Genomic DNA, 17,526 nt, shown 5'->3' with positions numbered 1-17,526 from the left:
CAGTTTTTTTATCTTATGGGAGGGGTTCCAGTGGACCAATCACAACCCTTGCGGTCCGCATAGAACTGACGCACTGTTAAAAATTTGGCGACGTACATGTCAGGCTACGCAGAGGTAACAGATAACCTACGGCGTAGACCTTACACATGACTATAAATTGGACTTTAATGTTATGTGTCAATGTAAATGGTTGATTCTGCTACTTAGACAAAAGCTACAATAATCATGCTTATCAAATATACTGTATATGATCCTGCCTGTGACAGTAATTTTTGTGATTTGCTAATATAAAATCATCCTACATAAAGTAAAGAACATTCTGTGAATATATAACATTGATATCTTTGATATAGAGTGAGTAATATCATGTCAAAAATTGAAATTAATTGGAAAACTTTGGTGCTCCTAATCTCATAATTAGATTACTGTAAAATACTTTCGCCTGGATTTCACATACAAGGTCGCATAAATTTGTTACATATGCATGTCTAAAACAAAAGAGTCTCTCACCCCCGTGGAAGCTTCTTCCTGCGTTTCTTCTGATTGTTGGTCTCTCTACAGCTGCCATAGTCAAACAGAGAGTCCATAGGTGCCTTCTTTGGTCCAGGTGCTACTGGATACTCAGACTCCAGGAGGTCCATAGGATTAGGAACCGCCTTTTTAAAAGGCCCCGGGAACCTTATTCGCATGTTCTGCTTCGGGTCAAGATTTTGCCCCGGTCGAGCTGGACCCTGAGGCGAATCTTGGGCTGGCTGTGGTTCATCCTCATTCTCCACTAGTTCCGCCAGAGACGACATGGGAAAATTTGAATCTTCATCTGCTGAAGGGTCCTTACCCTCTGATGAGTCCTGGGCAGCAGTCCCAGATGGCGAGGAGGAGACTGAGTTTGATTCCGTTGTGGCCAAACGATAGCGCTTAAGTAGAGCTGTGGCAGAAAAACCCTGCTGGAAAGTCAAGAGAGGATGAGAAACATTTGATGACAGATGCAATTCAGCTGGCTAGATTATGGGGATTGAATACAGAGACTGGTGAGAACCATAGCATAGTGTTTGGAGCAAGTGATCTGACATATCAAAATATGGTGCTCATATAGATCCAGTTCTCATTCTTGCTTTCTGTCTTGTCTCATTAAATACTGAATAAGTGTCAAAGGAGGCCAAAATAAACGCATCCAGGATGCACTGGACTATGAAATATATGAAATACTCCTTCAATACTTTCAGTCCTGCAATGCAACGAAATAATAATTTATCTTATAGTACTTACAAACTAAGCTAGACCACAGTTCAAACTAGTGTGGCATTGAGTCCAGTGATATTTCTCTTTCACTTTGCCTCATGTTTGTTGCATAAGAATTGACGTCACACTAGTAAACTTGTACCAAACATCTGATATTACTGAAGACCATGTAATTCAAAACCAATTAATCCTTCTTGCAAACAATTGTTCTCTGGTCTGGAAGCAATTTTGTTGCATCATCTGTAAAGTTTACATGTGGCCACATGTAGCTTGAATAGAAAGACACTTTTAGCAACAGTCATCAGTAACCAACATTAAACTGTGCATTTAAATGTGTCTCTTGACACAAAAAAAGTAGTATTTTGTAGCAATAGATGACAATATATTGTATATACCATAAATATATCAAAACTTTATTTATATGAACGAATGCAATTGCTAACTAAGTACTTCATTTGGACAACTTTAAAGGCGATTTTCTCAAAATGTAGATATTTTGCACCCTCAGTTGTATATCGGCCAAATATTGTCCAAACAAACCATATGTATTCAGCTTTCAGATGATGTATAAATCTCAATAAAAAAAAAACTAGGGTCAAGGGTCACACATGTTTCTAATGAGAACACTAGAGAAAGACAGGAAGCGATAGGGGAGGAGAGGGCAGTAGGATCAGGAAAAGACCCCATGCCTAAATTCGAACTTGGGTCACACAAAGTGCTGTTGGCTAATGCTACGTACACACCGAACGTGGGGCATCGTGTTACTTGCTCGTGTGATATGCGTCTGATCGCGTCTTTGCATTGACTTTGTATGTAATCTACTCGCGCAAATCGTTGATCTTGCATTTGGTGTGTATGCCCCATAATGTTACGCACACACCAAACGCGGGGCATCGCGTTACTAGCTCTAGATTACTCGCAAGATTTAACTTGGTGTCATGCAAATTTTTCACTGAAGTTGAATATTTTGCGAAGACGCGTCTAATGCCGAGTTCAGACTGCATGATTTTAGCCCTGATTTTGACTCGGCGACAGAAATTTTGAGAAATCGCAGACAAATGCCCGAAATCACAGGCAAATCGATGCTCATGCACGTGAGTGACAATCACACAGTGTGAATTATCAAAGACGCATTCTGAGAGAATCACCGATGAGTCGCCGACACCCGTGAGATATTTGGCATGCTAAATATCTGGAACAGTCGGCGATTCAAAATCATGCCGTGTGAAATGTGTTTTGAGTGACAATATCATCAGCGATAACCTACAGCCAATGAGAGAGCAACATACAGGACATCTGGAAGTTCGGGGAGGAGTCTCTCAAAACATTTCCTCCTTCATAATCTTTATTTCTTCTTCTTTCTGCTGCAAATGAGCGCACATGCAGTATATATGGTATGCTTCTTGCGAGCCACCATTTTTAATAATAATACCAGTCTCCAGTGAGAACTCCGGTCTTGCACGATGACCTCGCGTTGTTTCCTTCGCATCACTTCTCGCGTGCGTTTGGTTGTGAGACGTAGTTTGTGGACCGGGACAAAGTTATCGGCGATTCTTCTTACCTTAAAGTCATGCAGTATGAAAACCCCTGTCGCCAATCCATTATGCAGTCTGAAACAGCAGCGACTGAACGCTACCCCAGATAATCATGCAGTGTGAAACCACAGGTGACCCGACTAGTTTGAAAATCATGCAGCCTGAACCCGGCATAAGGCGAATAGCGCGTGTTTTTTTGCGGCAAACGCGCCACCCATATCACGTCATTCGCATCGGCCCACGCGAGGACGCGTCTGATCACATCTTTGCATTGACTTTGTATGTAATCTACTCGCACAAATAGTTAAATTTGCGTCTGGTGTAAACCCACAGTAATGCTACGTACACACCAAACGCACGGCATCGCATTACTCGCTCTAGATTACTCGCGGGATTTAACTTTGTGTCATGCAAATTTTCAGCTCAAATTGAATATTTTCAGCTTTGACGAAGACATGTTTGAGGCGAATAGCGCGTGTTTTAGCGGCAAACGTGCCGCCCGCCCATATCGCGTCATTTGCATCGCCCCGCATAAGGACACGTCTGATCACGTCTTTACATTGACTTTGTATTTAATCTACTCGCGCTTATCGTTGTACTCCCGCTTGGAGTACTAAGTATACAGCCACAGTGCTGACATGTCATATTAATACAGAATATACATTACTTACTTCACTCATTGTCTTGATAAATAATAAATATCTTCTCAGGGGTGCAGAGTAGTGTCAAGGGGTCTGCTGAGGCCCAAACAGAGCTGTAAGCAAAATAGTAATAGGATGATGTTAAAGTTTAAACAACGCTGTCACTAAACAAATCAAAATATACACATATCGTAAAATCTCAGCCCACATGCAGTTTTGACAGTTTGTCGACTTTGTTACCATTGTTTTTCTTTCTTGGTTCCTTGATTCCCACCCTACCCTGGATCTGTTTTGGATTACGATTGAATCTTTTGAATCCCTTTTCACTCTTTAAACATTAAAAAACATGACCATATATTTTTTCCTGCTATGGAAGTCAGTGGGTACTGTTAACTCTGTGCTTACCATAATTTATCAAAATATCTTCTTTTGTGTTCAATAGAAACTCATATAGGTTTAAGCAACATGAGAATGAGTACATTATGACAGACATTTTCATTTTTTGGGTGAACTATACCTTTAAGTATGTGCATTAGTGTTGAGATGCATACCAACAAAATTCATTCCAAATATCCCAATCCTATCCACTTAAACACACACACACACACACACACACACACATGTCACAATACACTGTGGGATTTGATCGCAAAAATAAACTGATTCCCTCATTTCCCAGAAAAGACATTACTCACAATCCCTCTGTCCCATTCTCTTCCTAGTTCAAGGGGAAATTCCTCTGTGCATTCAACTATTATAGTTTCGAAAGTCTAAACTCCTGAGGCAATAAAACGATGACGACATCAAAGAATATTTAATGCAGTCCAAAGCCACTTTATTCTGTTTAAAGGGAACGTATGCCATTGCTAAAAAACAACGTTATTTTGTGTATTTGGTACAATACAATGTGTTTGTATGGTTTAGAATTAAAAAAAAACATTAGTTTCCACATACCAGGGCTCGCAAAATGTTTAACTCCCTGGTAAATAATAAACTGATTCCCTCATTTCCCCGGCACTCTTCCACTTTGGTATCCCGAAATGAATGCAAGTAGCCCGAATAAAAAATAGATTACTTTTAATGTAGAATATTGAGACAAAACATTTATCAAAAAACAAATAACACATAAAATTATCAAAATACAATCATTAATACAAATATTTGCTTCTGACTGAATTGTAATATCTATAAACTTCAGATTCTTAATCTGAAATATTAACTGAAGTCATCACAGATAAGAAAATGCCACTCATATAGTGTTCCTCAATTTCGTTGTTTTTCATGATGTTGTTCTGCATGGAGTCACACAGGCCTACTGTAGCCTTTTCCGTAATTCTTTTCACTTCCCATGCAATCTATACCTCTTTAAAGCTTGCTGCGAGAGACAAATCAGTATTGCTTGCTTCCTGTACAGTTCGTGCTTCGCGCTTTTGCGAAAGTAAACAAGAGCGCGCGTTAACTCTCTTGGTCTGAGCTGTCGACACGACAGATCTCGTCACAGTTATATTTGTTGGTGCGTCCTAGAGTGTGAATAGAGGCCAACCTATATATACCCGCTTTCTGAATTTCATACAACATAATTACCCATCAAAATATCAAAATATGTGAGAGAATGAATAATCATTTAAATATTTTTTCCTCCCTATAAGTCAACATAGCTCGACGACCAGGGCGGAGATGCATTTTGGTAGCCCTACGGGCAGGGCGGAGATGCATTTTGGTAACTCAACTGCAAGGCACAATAGCCATTTTGCGAGCCCTGCATACCGTACATTTTTGTAGCTGAAGATTTTGCTATTTTCCTGAAACGCACAGATTTTGTACAAACCTCATCGCTGTGTCCCTGATTGGCCAGCCAATCTGTACGTTGTGTTTGGCCTGAATACCTCTGACGTCAGCCGGAAATGTGACGCTCCTTACCAAGTTTGAAAAAAACAGGAGTTAACTTACAGGCTGTGAGTCCAAAGCGGGAGGAATTATGATAATGTCGGTCTTGTCTACATCACCAATCTCAGGAAGTAAACTGTTGCCTAAAATCCGTGTGTTTGTTGTAGTCCAAGTTAAGAAATTTGCGTTGGAGACGATAACTCGCGTCATCGTTTACTTTGGGGTGTGTACCTTTTGCATTTCGTTAACATGTACTAATACACACTAACACGCCAAAGGAAATGTAAAAATGTGAATCGGATAATTGGTGATCTTTAACACAAAATTTTAAGTGAAAATGTAATTTGTAAAGTCTTTTTTTTGTGATTTTTGGAACCAGCCACCCACTTGTTGATGTACGTTCAAAACATTAACGATCAAAATATATTCAAACCTGTACATTTTGGTTATATGCAAATAAAGAGTGCAAAAATTATGCAAAACAGCTAAATGTTTAAATAATGTCAGAGTGAAAAAAATTATTTTTACGTTTTATATTAAATTTTTTGTAAACCATTACTTTAAACACAGACCCACAACATATAATACTGCCGTTTGGGAAAACGTCAGCTTTCGGGCCAAAAGATTAAGCTCCACTCCAAAGGACCAACAAGCGTGGTCGAGTTTGGACACGCCTGAAGATCTCCTTCAGTATCATTCACTCTCCGAAAATAGGTACAAATGTTGTCAATGGGGTGGTACCTTTTCAAAAAGTACTTAAAGGTGCATATTGGTACCTCAAAAGGTATATTTCTGTATATCAAAACGGTACATATTAGGACCTTTTTTAAAGAGATTTCTGAGTTATGTTACATCACAAATGCGCTTATTTATAGGTTAACAACACCTCTCCATGTACACTATAGGGGCTTTATCCATATTTTCCTAAGCTATGCTCTGTTTAGTATGGACGTTTTCGTCAGCCCCCTGTGTTTGCTTAAGCGGGCGTTGGAAAATCTAACACAAACCCCCACTGTCCGTGTTACTGCCACTGACCTGGCAAGTACTATCCAAATACTGGCTACAGAAGTGGACCTGGATTGAGGCTCGACTGCAATACAAACTATTATCACAGAGAGTGAAAGCAGACTGTTGAAGGTATTTGATAAGCTCTATCAACATAGAAGCTCAACGCTTTTGGGAACCGGAGGGAGCACTGGTGGCCCATCTGGGCATGTAAACAATAGTGCTAACTGGAAATAAAACAGATGGAAAGGACAATGTTATCTACTGTGCATAGAAAGATTCTAGTAGGGAATGATAGATTTCTTCCCTACTAGTCCCTTCAAATCTCAAAGTCTCCAAGGAGTTAAACAGTTGGTGTATGTGCAATTGTATGAGGTTGTGGGAAAAAAGTAAGTGATCCAAGGAGTTTTCCTGCTGACAATACAATCACTGCTCTGATTTCATTCATTGACTGTAAAGTTCCCAACTTTGAGAAATGAGAGCAAGACTAACCGATTAGTGCATGGCAAACAGGTTCAGATGTCAAAACACTTAGTGTAGATACAAACTACATAATACATGAAATACTGATTTTGAGATACAGGTAAAATGGGAAGAGGAAGCTGTTTGAAGGTCTGTAGGGTTTAAATAACACTATTCGGTGCATAAGTAAGTCTTAACAAATTTGTCTTTTGAGAATGTATCACTAAGTCAAAATAGTAACTTTTTAGCCGTTTAAATGGTCCTATAATGTCTTAAGCCGATTTTACTCGTTTCACCATTTGAAATGAACATGCACTGTTAACGTTACATTTACAAAAGTTATTGATAAAAAGCACCTTACCCGCACAAATGAAAGTTTTAAATCCGAATGAAAGGGCAAATCCGCGCTTTCATTCATCAGACGGGAATCCGTATCGCACTTTTGTGTCGTTTCAGAAAGCACCTCATCTTTCAAGCTCTGTGTTTCAGGCGGTTTGGGAGAAAGGCGTTTTTCGACCTCATGCGGCGCTGCGCAAACAGATTTGAGCATTACATCACAGTACAGCGAGAGCGATTTGAAAGCTGTGCCCGCGCGGTACTGTGATGTCATATGCTGATTATTCTGCGCAGCGCCGTACTGGAAAAGGTGTGGTTTTAATTTCTCTGAGCCCACTTTGTGGAAACCTGTGGAAATGAGGGCGTGGATCTCTAATATGTAAACCCCATCTTCTAAATGTAGAAGCCAGAAACGTAAACGTGTAAAGTTTCTAATAGCATATTCACTTAGTAACTTGCATTATAACTTAGCTGCCATACTTATTTTTACTTAATAACAAAATAAAATTTTAACTTATAATTGTCAATTTTGTAAAGCAAGTGATTATTTTGTATTATACCAAAGTGACATTTGCAATGACACGTTTGTAGATTAATTTGCGTTACTTATATCAATGCAAATGCAGTCATATTGACACAGATAGCCAGACATATTGTGAAGGTCTTTTAGAACAGGTCTGACCGGTTGGTTGGTTGGTTGGTTGGTTGATTAATTTACATGACAGAGCATGTAGAGCTGTGCTTCCCAAACTTTATCATTCGAGGAGCCACCTAAACAATCTCAGGACCCTTCAAAATATTTTTAAATGGAATGGAGGGGAAATACACACATAAGTAGCGTACTTCTTATTGTTCTTGTCAATGTATGAATGAGATATAGGTTGAATTGCATACTAAAACACCTTAAAGAGGAGTATTTTGTCTTATTTAACTAAACTAGTTTGTGTGGCATTCACAGCAACAGCCACGTGACACGCAACCCACCGTATCCCACTGTTTGATTACCACGCAGAGCATCTGAATGCAAACAGCGACCTCTGGTGTTAGGGTGATGACGAGTTACACTTTCATGCATGAATGGATTTTCACATTTGTGGCTCTCCTTTATATTTATTTTATGCATTTGAAATTGTAAATATGGATGTATTTGATGCGAAAGCTATTGCATATTGAGTTATATAAAAGAAAAAAAAAATTAGGCCTATAATCGTGCCGAGACCAAAGATAAACAAAGGGGAATGCAGTTTTTGCGAGTAAAACAGGCAGTAAAAAATATTTTGCAAGAATTTTATTAGACTTTAAAAAGACTACACATAATGATGATCAATATTACACATTAAGATGTGAGAAAGCAAAACAGCACCAGAAAGCATCATACGGTCACAGTGGGTCTTTGGATATTCAGTTTAAGAAGTTCTTATGCCAGTGAGCCATTCATGATTATTTTTTTACTTAAATAGCTTTCGCAGAGTCAAAACAATTCACAACAACAACAGCAGGAAAAAGGCTATTGGTTAAAATGTTGCTGCTATAGTGCAAAACAGAAATAAAATATATTACATCATTAAGGAATTACTGTTGTTCCATGTTTCTCTGCTGACCAAGGTCAACAAAAGTTGTGAAGTCAAACAAAAATTTCAAGTCTGAAATGTCATAAGACAACTGGAATAAAACATAATTTGAATAAATAATATTTCTTAACAGCAGTTGTAATGAATTTACCCTTTGGAATGACAAGTGAAATATTACAATCCAACAATACTTCATAGCATTACATATTGTAAAGATTTTCAGTCACTGTGTCATCAATTGATATAGACAAAAATGTTATATATGTTTTATGGAAAATATATAACCACTCAATAGAGTGGCTTTATTGTCATGTCTGAAGAAGTAGTTTCTCTACATTCATGTTTAACAATAGGTCACAATAGTTTCTTTCATAAAACACATCCAAAGTAAACAATATCAGATATTTGGTTATTAAATCTGCCAACTCTTTTTTTTAAATAATACAATTAAAATCCAAATTTTTAGTCTATTGTAGTTTAATAAAAGGAACAAATACACAACCACTTTACACACATAAAGTGCATGTGTACTGCAAGTAAAGACATTTTATTACACAGTAAAATCATAAGGTTTAAATGTACACCACTGATATATACATATATATACTCCATCAGTGCACATTTAAGATTTTGCTGTATAGTGAAAATTACTAAAACTTTCACTTTAAAGAACACTACTTCTCTAATGGAAGCAAACACATTCACACCATCAACAAACAGGCAAAACAAATTTCCCCTTCATATAATCGTGAGAGTCTTCACCAGCTCAGACCTTAATTGTCCCCCATGAGAAAGCAAAACCACTGATTGCAGAAATCCAGGAGAAAGAACGGCGCATTGAGATGTCTAATGGGAGGCAACGGTGATCCTTTGGGACATAAGAGACATAAGGTTTGAAGTTTGAACTCGAATCACACGGTGTAGTCCAGCTCTGCGTTCATCTTGGTGTACATTTCATAGATGGCGTCAATAGTAGCGGTGAAGTTTACTAAGAACTGCCGTGCTTTATCCAAGCATTCTTCATCCTTAACCTCCTTCCCTTTAGACAGAGCTTTGAGGAAATCTGATCTGTATGGAGCTGCATACAGTGCTGCCTAAAAAATGGAAGACAGTACAACTTCAATAGGTTTTTCAGTAATGCTATACAATAAGGTTGTATTAGTAAACATTATGCATTAACTAACATGAACAAAAAAGGAACAATATAGTTTTCCAGGATGTATTCATTCTTGTTAATGCTAGTTCATGTCAACACAGTTACACATGTTAGTTCAGGGTGCATTAATTAAAGGACAAGTTCGGTATTTTACACTTAAAGCCCTGTTTTCAGATTGTTTATGATGAAATAGAAAGGTTTTGACAGAAATTTGGACATATGATGCTGGCCTGAGAATTTTCGGGTGTTTGTTGTATCACCCACCACCTTTACAATGGATGCACAGGCGCACCGGAACAATCCCTCCTAAAATGCATTAAACTTTCATTTACAAAGACGTGACACTCGCCGAGTGGTCAGGGGTGTTCACTGATATGCTCACACAAAAATCGCTGCAAAAGATGCTTCCAACAGGTTTTATCGTAGTTTTTTTCCAACTCCATTGACTTGTATTAGATGTGCTGTGAGGTACGGTATTACTCCACGCCGGGAACGTTGTTTGTATTCTTGCAATTGGCAAAGGTGGATTATCGCCACCACCTGGGCTGGAGTGTCTATTATTCAAGCTCTCAACGGAAGAATGTACGGGTGTGAGGCGTTTGGAAAAATAGGTCCACAAGTTTACAACGAATGCTAAAACACCTGTTGGAAAGCATCTTTTGCAGCGATTTTTGTTTGAGCATGTCGGTGAGCACCCCTGGCCACTCGGTGGGTTTAGCGTCTTTGTAAATGAAAGTTTATTGCATTTTAGGAAGGATTGTTCCAATGCACCTATACAGCCATTGTAGAGGTGGGGGGTGATACAACAAACACCCGAAAATTCTCGGGGCAGCATCACATGTCCAAACTTCCGTCAAAACTGCTCCACTTCATCACAAACAATCTGAAAACAGAGCTCCAAGTGCAAAATACCGAACTTGGCCCCCAATAATAAAAGACAGTGGCGCCCGGTGACTTCTCTTCAGAGGGGCACGAATTCAAAATATGTGTTCGTAGTTCGTAGGGCTGTCACAATGATTAAATAATCGTCTCATCGCGATGATTTCAGATCACCACAATGATTGCAAATCTCTCTTAAAAACACAAGGGGGAGCTGTGGGCTCGTCACTTCAAAATATGTGTTTGTCGCGTCATCTGAATCATGTGCATCATGTGTCTTGTCAAAATACGTGCCAGCTGCACACACACGCATCTAAGGGTTTATGATAAAAGAGAAGCTCTCGTTCACGAAATACTCACAAGACACTAACTTAACAGTAAACTATGATTACACATGAGTATCTGGCAAACTTATGCACATAAGTTTACATGACGCGGAACACATATTTTGAAATGACGAGCTACATGCATGTTGTGAAGAGCTTCGCATCGTGTGCCCTCGAAAAATAAGTCACCGGCCGCCACTTTTAACAGATATAACACATTTCAGAAATGCTACTGGAGACAAACAAAGCTTGATTTAAATTCAGATTAAGCCATTTTCAAATTGTTCTTGGTTCATTTTGTTATCAAGAAGCTTACTTGAAAGAGCTTCTGGACGAACCAGCCATGATATTTCTTCAAGGCTATCTCATAAGCTTTGGTGACATTGACTCGGATGAGGTTAGGATTGTTTTCATCCTTTTCTCCGTCCACCAGGCTCTGCAGAAGAACCTGAATAAAGCGTAGCCCCCTACCAGAAAAAAAACACATTTACATTTTAAAAATATTAGTTGACAACTAATTTTGAGTCAACTAATACTTTTAAGTTGAAAAAAAACCCTCAAGTTTAAGGCAACTAGGTAACTTACTTTTGAACCAACAAATCTTATTTAATTATGTCATATTATGTATTTTCATAAATCTTACAATAAGTCATTTTTACTAAAGCGAAAGCAACCAAAGTATCAGGTCCAAACTTGCCTTTTCAACCACATGAGGGCAAGCGTTGCTCCTGCTTTTGGCCACTCAGCTCCATGTATTTCCTTTTCTGCTTCCAGAATCTGTTGCAGGGTTTTAAACCTGCTGGGATTACTGTCATACACTGCCTTGAGTTTCTGTGAGAAAGAGCAGAGAGGTGGGCGGAGCTCTGGTTGTAAAAGTTATGTTATGCAAAGTTTATTAAGCTTACATGCCATTAAACTTACAGTTATGTTACCCGCAATATCAGCCTTGATGGGAGAAAAAATTGCAGAACCAAGGCAGTCTATAAAGAGATCAGGGGAAAAGGTAAGTAAGATGTGCACGCAAACAAGATAATCCCTGACAATTTGCATGTATTTGAAATCTACAAAGAAAGAACTGACATTTAACCCACTGTATAGCATAAAAAGAAGATTATGTTATGCATTACCCAGAATGCAACACTCTTTCATTTGAGGTGTGAAGTAATATTTACATACAACAAACTAGGGAAGGAATTTTGCAGATAGATGTTAAACATATTTCCATTTCTCTTCCCAAAGAACCTCGGAGTGAACTCTGACATTACCGCCTTAAAAAAAACCTTGAATAATTAACTATGCTTAGAGAGCATGACAGATTTCTGAAAGCACCCATGCGGTTCATTAAAGTTTCAGTGCCTTCCATTATCACACTGAGACCAAATGTATTGCAGGTCTGATAATGAAATAAACATTTTTAAAAATGGGAACATTGAACCTCTGATGTTTCCATTCATGACACCAGTTCTTCTGCTGTATATTCTCTGACCTATATTGTCTTGTTTTACAAAACTATTTAATTATTATTCATTTTGCAATGGTTCCTGAAATCTAACTGAATGCACATTGCCTTCACAGACTACAAACATAACATGCACCCTCAAATTTACACTTCTTTGTGTAAGTTACAGACTCAAATTTTTAGGCGGGGTCTTAAGAGCCGTTTACATGACAATGATTTCAACTGTAAATGGACACAGTTTGGTCTGTTTTTTAACATGACAATGGTGTTTTGGGGTCCTGAAAATGGAAACTTTTGAAGACGTTCAAGTTTTGGATAATATCGCATTATCGTCGAAATTAGACAAGCGCAAATCTGTGATAAAAGTGATGTCATGCGCATGTGTTAAATATGTCTATAGGCATGCGCAAGTATAACCAAAACAACAATGGAAGCCTACAGGAATGTGTTTGTACCAGTCTTAAGATATTTAGTTTAACTCTTTTCCCGCCAGCGTTTTTTTTTAAGTTGCCAGTCAGCACCAGCATTTTTATAATTTTCACAAAAGTTTATAATAATATCAAAAAGAACAGACCCTCTTAGGGATGCATATCAATTAATCGCGATTAATCTATAGCAGAATAAAAGTTTTTGTTTACATCATATATGTGTGTGTACTGTGTATAATAACTTTGTATAGTTAAATGCACACACATGCATGTATATATTTAAGCAATGTTTACATGTGTATATACATTTGTATATTTATGTATAATTTATATTATATATAAATATAAATACTTAATATATAAATATATTTTTTTCTTAAAATTATACATGCATGTGTGCATATTTATATATACATAATTATTATACACAGTTCACACACATATATGATGTAAACAAAAACTTTTATTCTGCTATAGATTAATCGCGATTAATTGATATGCATCCCTAGACCCTCTGCTTTAAAGGGACACTACACTTTTTTTGAAAATATGCTCATTTTCTAGCTCCCCTAGAGTTAAACACTTGATTTTAACCATTTTGAAACCCATTCAGCCGATCTCCGGGTCTGGTGGTACCACTTTTAGCATAGCTTAGCACAATCCATTGAATCTGATTGGACCATTAGCATTGCGCTAAAAAATAACCAAAGAGTTTCGATATTTTTCCTATTTAAAAATTGACTCTTCTGTAGTTAAATCGTGTACTAAGACCACCTGAAAATAAAAAGTTGCAATTTTCTAGGCCGATATGGCTAGGAACTACTCAAATTTGGCGTAATAATCAAGGACTTTGCTGCTGTAACATGGCTGCAGCAGGTGTAGTGATATTACGCACTGCCCGAAATTACGGCATAATATCTTTCAAAAAGCTGAAATAATTGCATTTTTGTAAAGGAGTTTTGTTAGAGATCAGATTTAGAACGGTGATCAAAACATACACAGAGTTTTTACTGTTTTTGGATCCGTAGATGCTTTAGTGTTTTATAAGGTGGATAAGAGCGCCACCTGGTGCATAACAGCGGAAATATGGATTGCCGTAAAAAGTCATCTTTGGCAGGAAAGCGTTTCCTAGGTTCTACAACAACGTTTACAAAATTTTGGTTCACTTATAGTAATAAACCTACCGTCCTTCTATATTAAACTACTTGAAGCTTTCGCTGTCTTGAGTGTTTGTATTTATCACTCTGTAGACGAATGCGTACATGTATGTGCGTAGTCCAAGCGTGCCGCACAAGCCCTGAAAATTGAAGTCAAAACGTCTCGATCACCCCCCAGTGACTGGTCCCAGTATAGGTCATAAACCCCGCCTCCCCATGTTATTCAATGGGACTTGTGACCAACTAAACAATTCAATTACACTTCAATTATCTTTTTTCAGAAGCTGGTTTCTGTTATTTACTGTAGTTTTTATTTGTGTAAATTCAAATGTTTGTTTTTAAAATAAGTTTGTGTTTAGTTAGTTATTTAATTATATAAAAACGGTGGTGTCACGTCATGATTGACAGCTGTGATATCGTGTGATATGCGCATTCTGCGAGGGTGGGGTCTTGATTTCGCGGCTTTACTTCCTGCTCACTACTGCGCAGGACAGGTCCCGAAATTGCTACTGCGCAGACTCAAGATGTCAGCGCCGTATCGGGACACTGGCGGCTTCACCTTTCACCAATGGAAGAGAGCAAAGAGGCGGCGTCCATCTTTTTTACAGTCAATGGCGTAGTCGTGTAGTGCTTCGTTACAACATCGCCATCTACTGTCCTGTAACACGTAATACAGCGAATTTAGTTGTTTATGCGGTTCCGTGTAAACGCACATCTTTACAGCGTTGTTGTGTGTATGTGACATTTTTCATAAATGCAAACATACCCTTAAAGGCAACTTAAAAATATAGCAAATTCACTGAGAACAAAATTGTGTAAATATCGTATGATATAAAATGCAAAATGTTTGTCTAAAATGCATCAAAAGGGCCTTTAATAGTGACGTGTGTTCATTAAATGAGATTGGTTTCCTTCTGCATATTGATATTGTATAGTCACCTACCTTGCGACAACCACTGTAATGTTATCAAAAGGACCATCTTTTTATATGGCCTTTAACTGTATCTTTTATTAAACACATCTTTTATATGGTACTCCTATAGCTGTAAGCTTTACACCGGGGGTTTCAATGCACAAACTGTCACTGGCATCTGTATGCTTGACAAATAAAACTTAATCTACAAAGTTATTTACAGTATAGTTAAGGTAATACAGTTTATTAGTATGTGTGCTCCGCAAATATTGCTTGCCCTTAAGCTTTTTCACAGAGAATACTGTAAATGCATTACAATTACACACACACACACACACACACACACATTCTGGTTTCCATGTTTTGTGGGGACATTCCATAGACGTAATGCATTTTATACCATACAAACTGTATATTCTATTCCCCTTACCTACCCCATTCCCTAACCCCAACCATCACAGAAAACTTTCTGCTACTTCACATGTTCAAGAAACATCATTCTGTTTGATTTATAAGCTTGTTTCCTCATGGGGACATCAAAATGTCCCCACAAGGTCACAAAAACACTGGTATTCCTATCTTTATGGGGACAATTGGTCCCCACAACGTGATAATTACCAGGTACACACACACACACACACACACACACACACAAATTGCCTCTGTATAACAATGACAGTCATCCCTTCTGGTCTTTCTGGTGTTTGTATGCCACACAGAGCTTTTTGTGATAAGCGTGAACTCTAAACAAGGAATGGGAGGCTTTACTGTCTTTCCGTGGGAGTCAGCGACATCTTCCACAAGCCGTTTTCTTTGCATCACGATGATGTCACACTATCATACAGTGGATATTTCTCCAATCACAGCCTGCCATTATTATTCAAGGTTACTCTATTAAGTTTAAGTGTCTGCATCTTTTATTTATAGACAGGTTTTACTGAGCTGAGTTTTTTAAGGAACATTGTTGTATGGTTTCATAATTAAGTTCTGCTTTTTAAACTATGGCAAGAAAATATCCCTCAAGAGACTGAGAACATTGAGAGCTAATCTGGAAACCTCATGCTTTCAGTTTCAAGTGGCAAATTCATTTCCAATGACTTTTCTCATATTAATACCAAATGAGGTTTCAAACAAAGATGTTCGGATGTTCTGTTTCGCCGGTGAATGGACTAAGGCAACTCAACACCGTGCTAATCAATTTCCTCAACTTCTAAAATCGAGGGCAGCGGATTAAATTATGCATGCATTAGGTTTGTGGCCAGCTTTGTGAATAGGAATTTGATCTTAAAAAAAAGATTAGTTCTCATAGATGACAATAGCTACTAGTTGACAGCTAGGCTTTGTCAGACTTGTCAATGTGAAGAGCTTGATCAGGAGTGGAAAATCTCACGGTTGATCAAAAAGTTGGAAAGCCCCTGAAAATCTTTTTGAAAGTGTTTGTAATGCTAATAATATTAATAGCATGGATAGTGTATGCATTGGAATTAAAGTCTTGAATGTAAATACAGGATCAGAAGCCTATCTTTGTTACTTTGTTTCCACAATTTATTATTCATTTTGACAATGAAACATTTTAATTTACCAGTGAAGAAACATAATCTTACAAATACAAACATTAAGCATTTTAAAATAGTTATTTTTGCGTAGCTTTTTATCACATCTAACTAAACTCTTTTAATCGTTATCAACAGGTTTTTCAACAGTTACTGGTCGATTTGCAGGATCGCGATACATCAAAACTGAAAGCGTAACTAAAATAAACCTTATCTGATTTAACTTTACTAAAACTTAAAACAGTTATCATTGAGAAGATCTAAAAACCAACCTCGAATCACAAGTACATATATCATGAACAAATCTGAGCTCTCAAACTATAGGACATGACGGAAGAACCTACCGAAGAACGGAGGAAGATGAGACACCGCCTCAAGAAACGGCCGGGTTTCCACTTGTTTGTCGGCTGGAAGTTGCCGGAACTGGTGCTCCATTAGAAGAGCCATGATTGCCTAAAGTGGGCCAAAATTACTTTTTTGTTTACAACATAGGACGAGGACAACAAGGTAGAAGTTGAGAGACAACCCGGAACTACCGCCGTACGTACGAGCGCTAGTGTCAGTTCTACTAGCGGCACTGAACCGCTGGACGGCCTCCTGCCCCGCCCCTTAATGCAAATATATGTAGACACTCAACAGGTGGGTGCGAAAAAGCGAATCGTATCACTGAGGGCGGGGCTAATACTGTTAAAGTTCATTTTTGATTGTTATGATGACTAACCGTGCTGAAAAAAATAATACTAATAGTTTCTATAACACATTTCATTGTTAAACATAAGCTGTTTTATCAAAACCATTACATAATATCTTTATGTAGTGTGTTTTAAGACTTATTTCATTAGGATTTAATGGTGATCTTTTCGTTCCTATCCGCCGAGACCCATAGAGATCATTAGTTTTCATATAAACCATTACAATTCCCCTTAAATCCATTAGAAGTTGAACACACAAATATGATTATTGCGTTATGAAATACCTT

General features: G+C 37.9%; 2 protein-coding genes across 3 annotated transcripts in view; both read right to left on the bottom strand.

Moving 5' to 3' along the window:
* Positions 1–7,289, bottom strand: part of trpv4 (transient receptor potential cation channel, subfamily V, member 4) — a 44,949-nt gene extending 37,660 nt beyond the window's left edge. The window contains exons 1-3 of one of the 2 annotated variants that reach the window (XM_073860476.1): positions 7,131–7,289; positions 3,446–3,528; positions 511–944 (exon numbers count right to left, since the gene is read on the bottom strand). In XM_073860476.1, coding sequence (XP_073716577.1) covers positions 511–944; positions 3,446–3,454 — 443 coding nt within the window. In that variant the 5' untranslated portion in view covers positions 3,455–3,528; positions 7,131–7,289. The remainder of the gene's footprint in view (positions 1–510; positions 945–3,445; positions 3,529–7,130) is intronic. The other variant, XM_073860477.1, reaches the window with a different exon arrangement.
* Positions 7,290–8,812: 1,523 nt separating this feature from the next.
* Positions 8,813–17,160, bottom strand: gltpa (glycolipid transfer protein a). The gene is made up of 5 exons (XM_055198681.2): positions 16,892–17,160; positions 11,959–12,017; positions 11,735–11,868; positions 11,354–11,504; positions 8,813–9,770 (listed from the first exon to the last, which is right to left on the bottom strand). The coding sequence occupies exons 1-5, from the start codon at positions 16,992–16,994 to the stop codon at positions 9,588–9,590; spliced, it is 630 nt and encodes a 209-aa protein (XP_055054656.1). The 5' UTR covers positions 16,995–17,160; the 3' UTR covers positions 8,813–9,587.
* Between the last annotated feature and the right edge of the window lie 366 nt (positions 17,161–17,526).

Source organism: Misgurnus anguillicaudatus, chromosome 22 (assembly GCF_027580225.2).
Source record: "Misgurnus anguillicaudatus chromosome 22, ASM2758022v2, whole genome shotgun sequence".
NCBI lineage: Eukaryota > Metazoa > Chordata > Actinopteri > Cypriniformes > Cobitidae > Misgurnus > Misgurnus anguillicaudatus.
Note: the sequence above shows the minus strand (reverse complement) of the source record. Positions and strands in the feature narration are given on the sequence as shown.

Bases quoted from the DNA above. Each gene is read 5' to 3' on its own strand.
- gltpa (XM_055198681.2), bottom strand. From the start codon at position 16,994: ATGGCTCTTCTAATGGAGCACCAGTTCCGGCAACTTCCAGCCGACAAA. The intron at 12,018-16,891 runs GTAGGTTCTTCC...ATCTCTTTATAG, and splicing joins TCATCTTCCTCCGTTCTTCG to ACTGCCTTGGTTCTGCAATT. The intron at 11,869-11,958 runs GTAAGTTTAATG...TCTTTCTCACAG, and splicing joins ATATTGCGGGTAACATAACT to AAACTCAAGGCAGTGTATGA.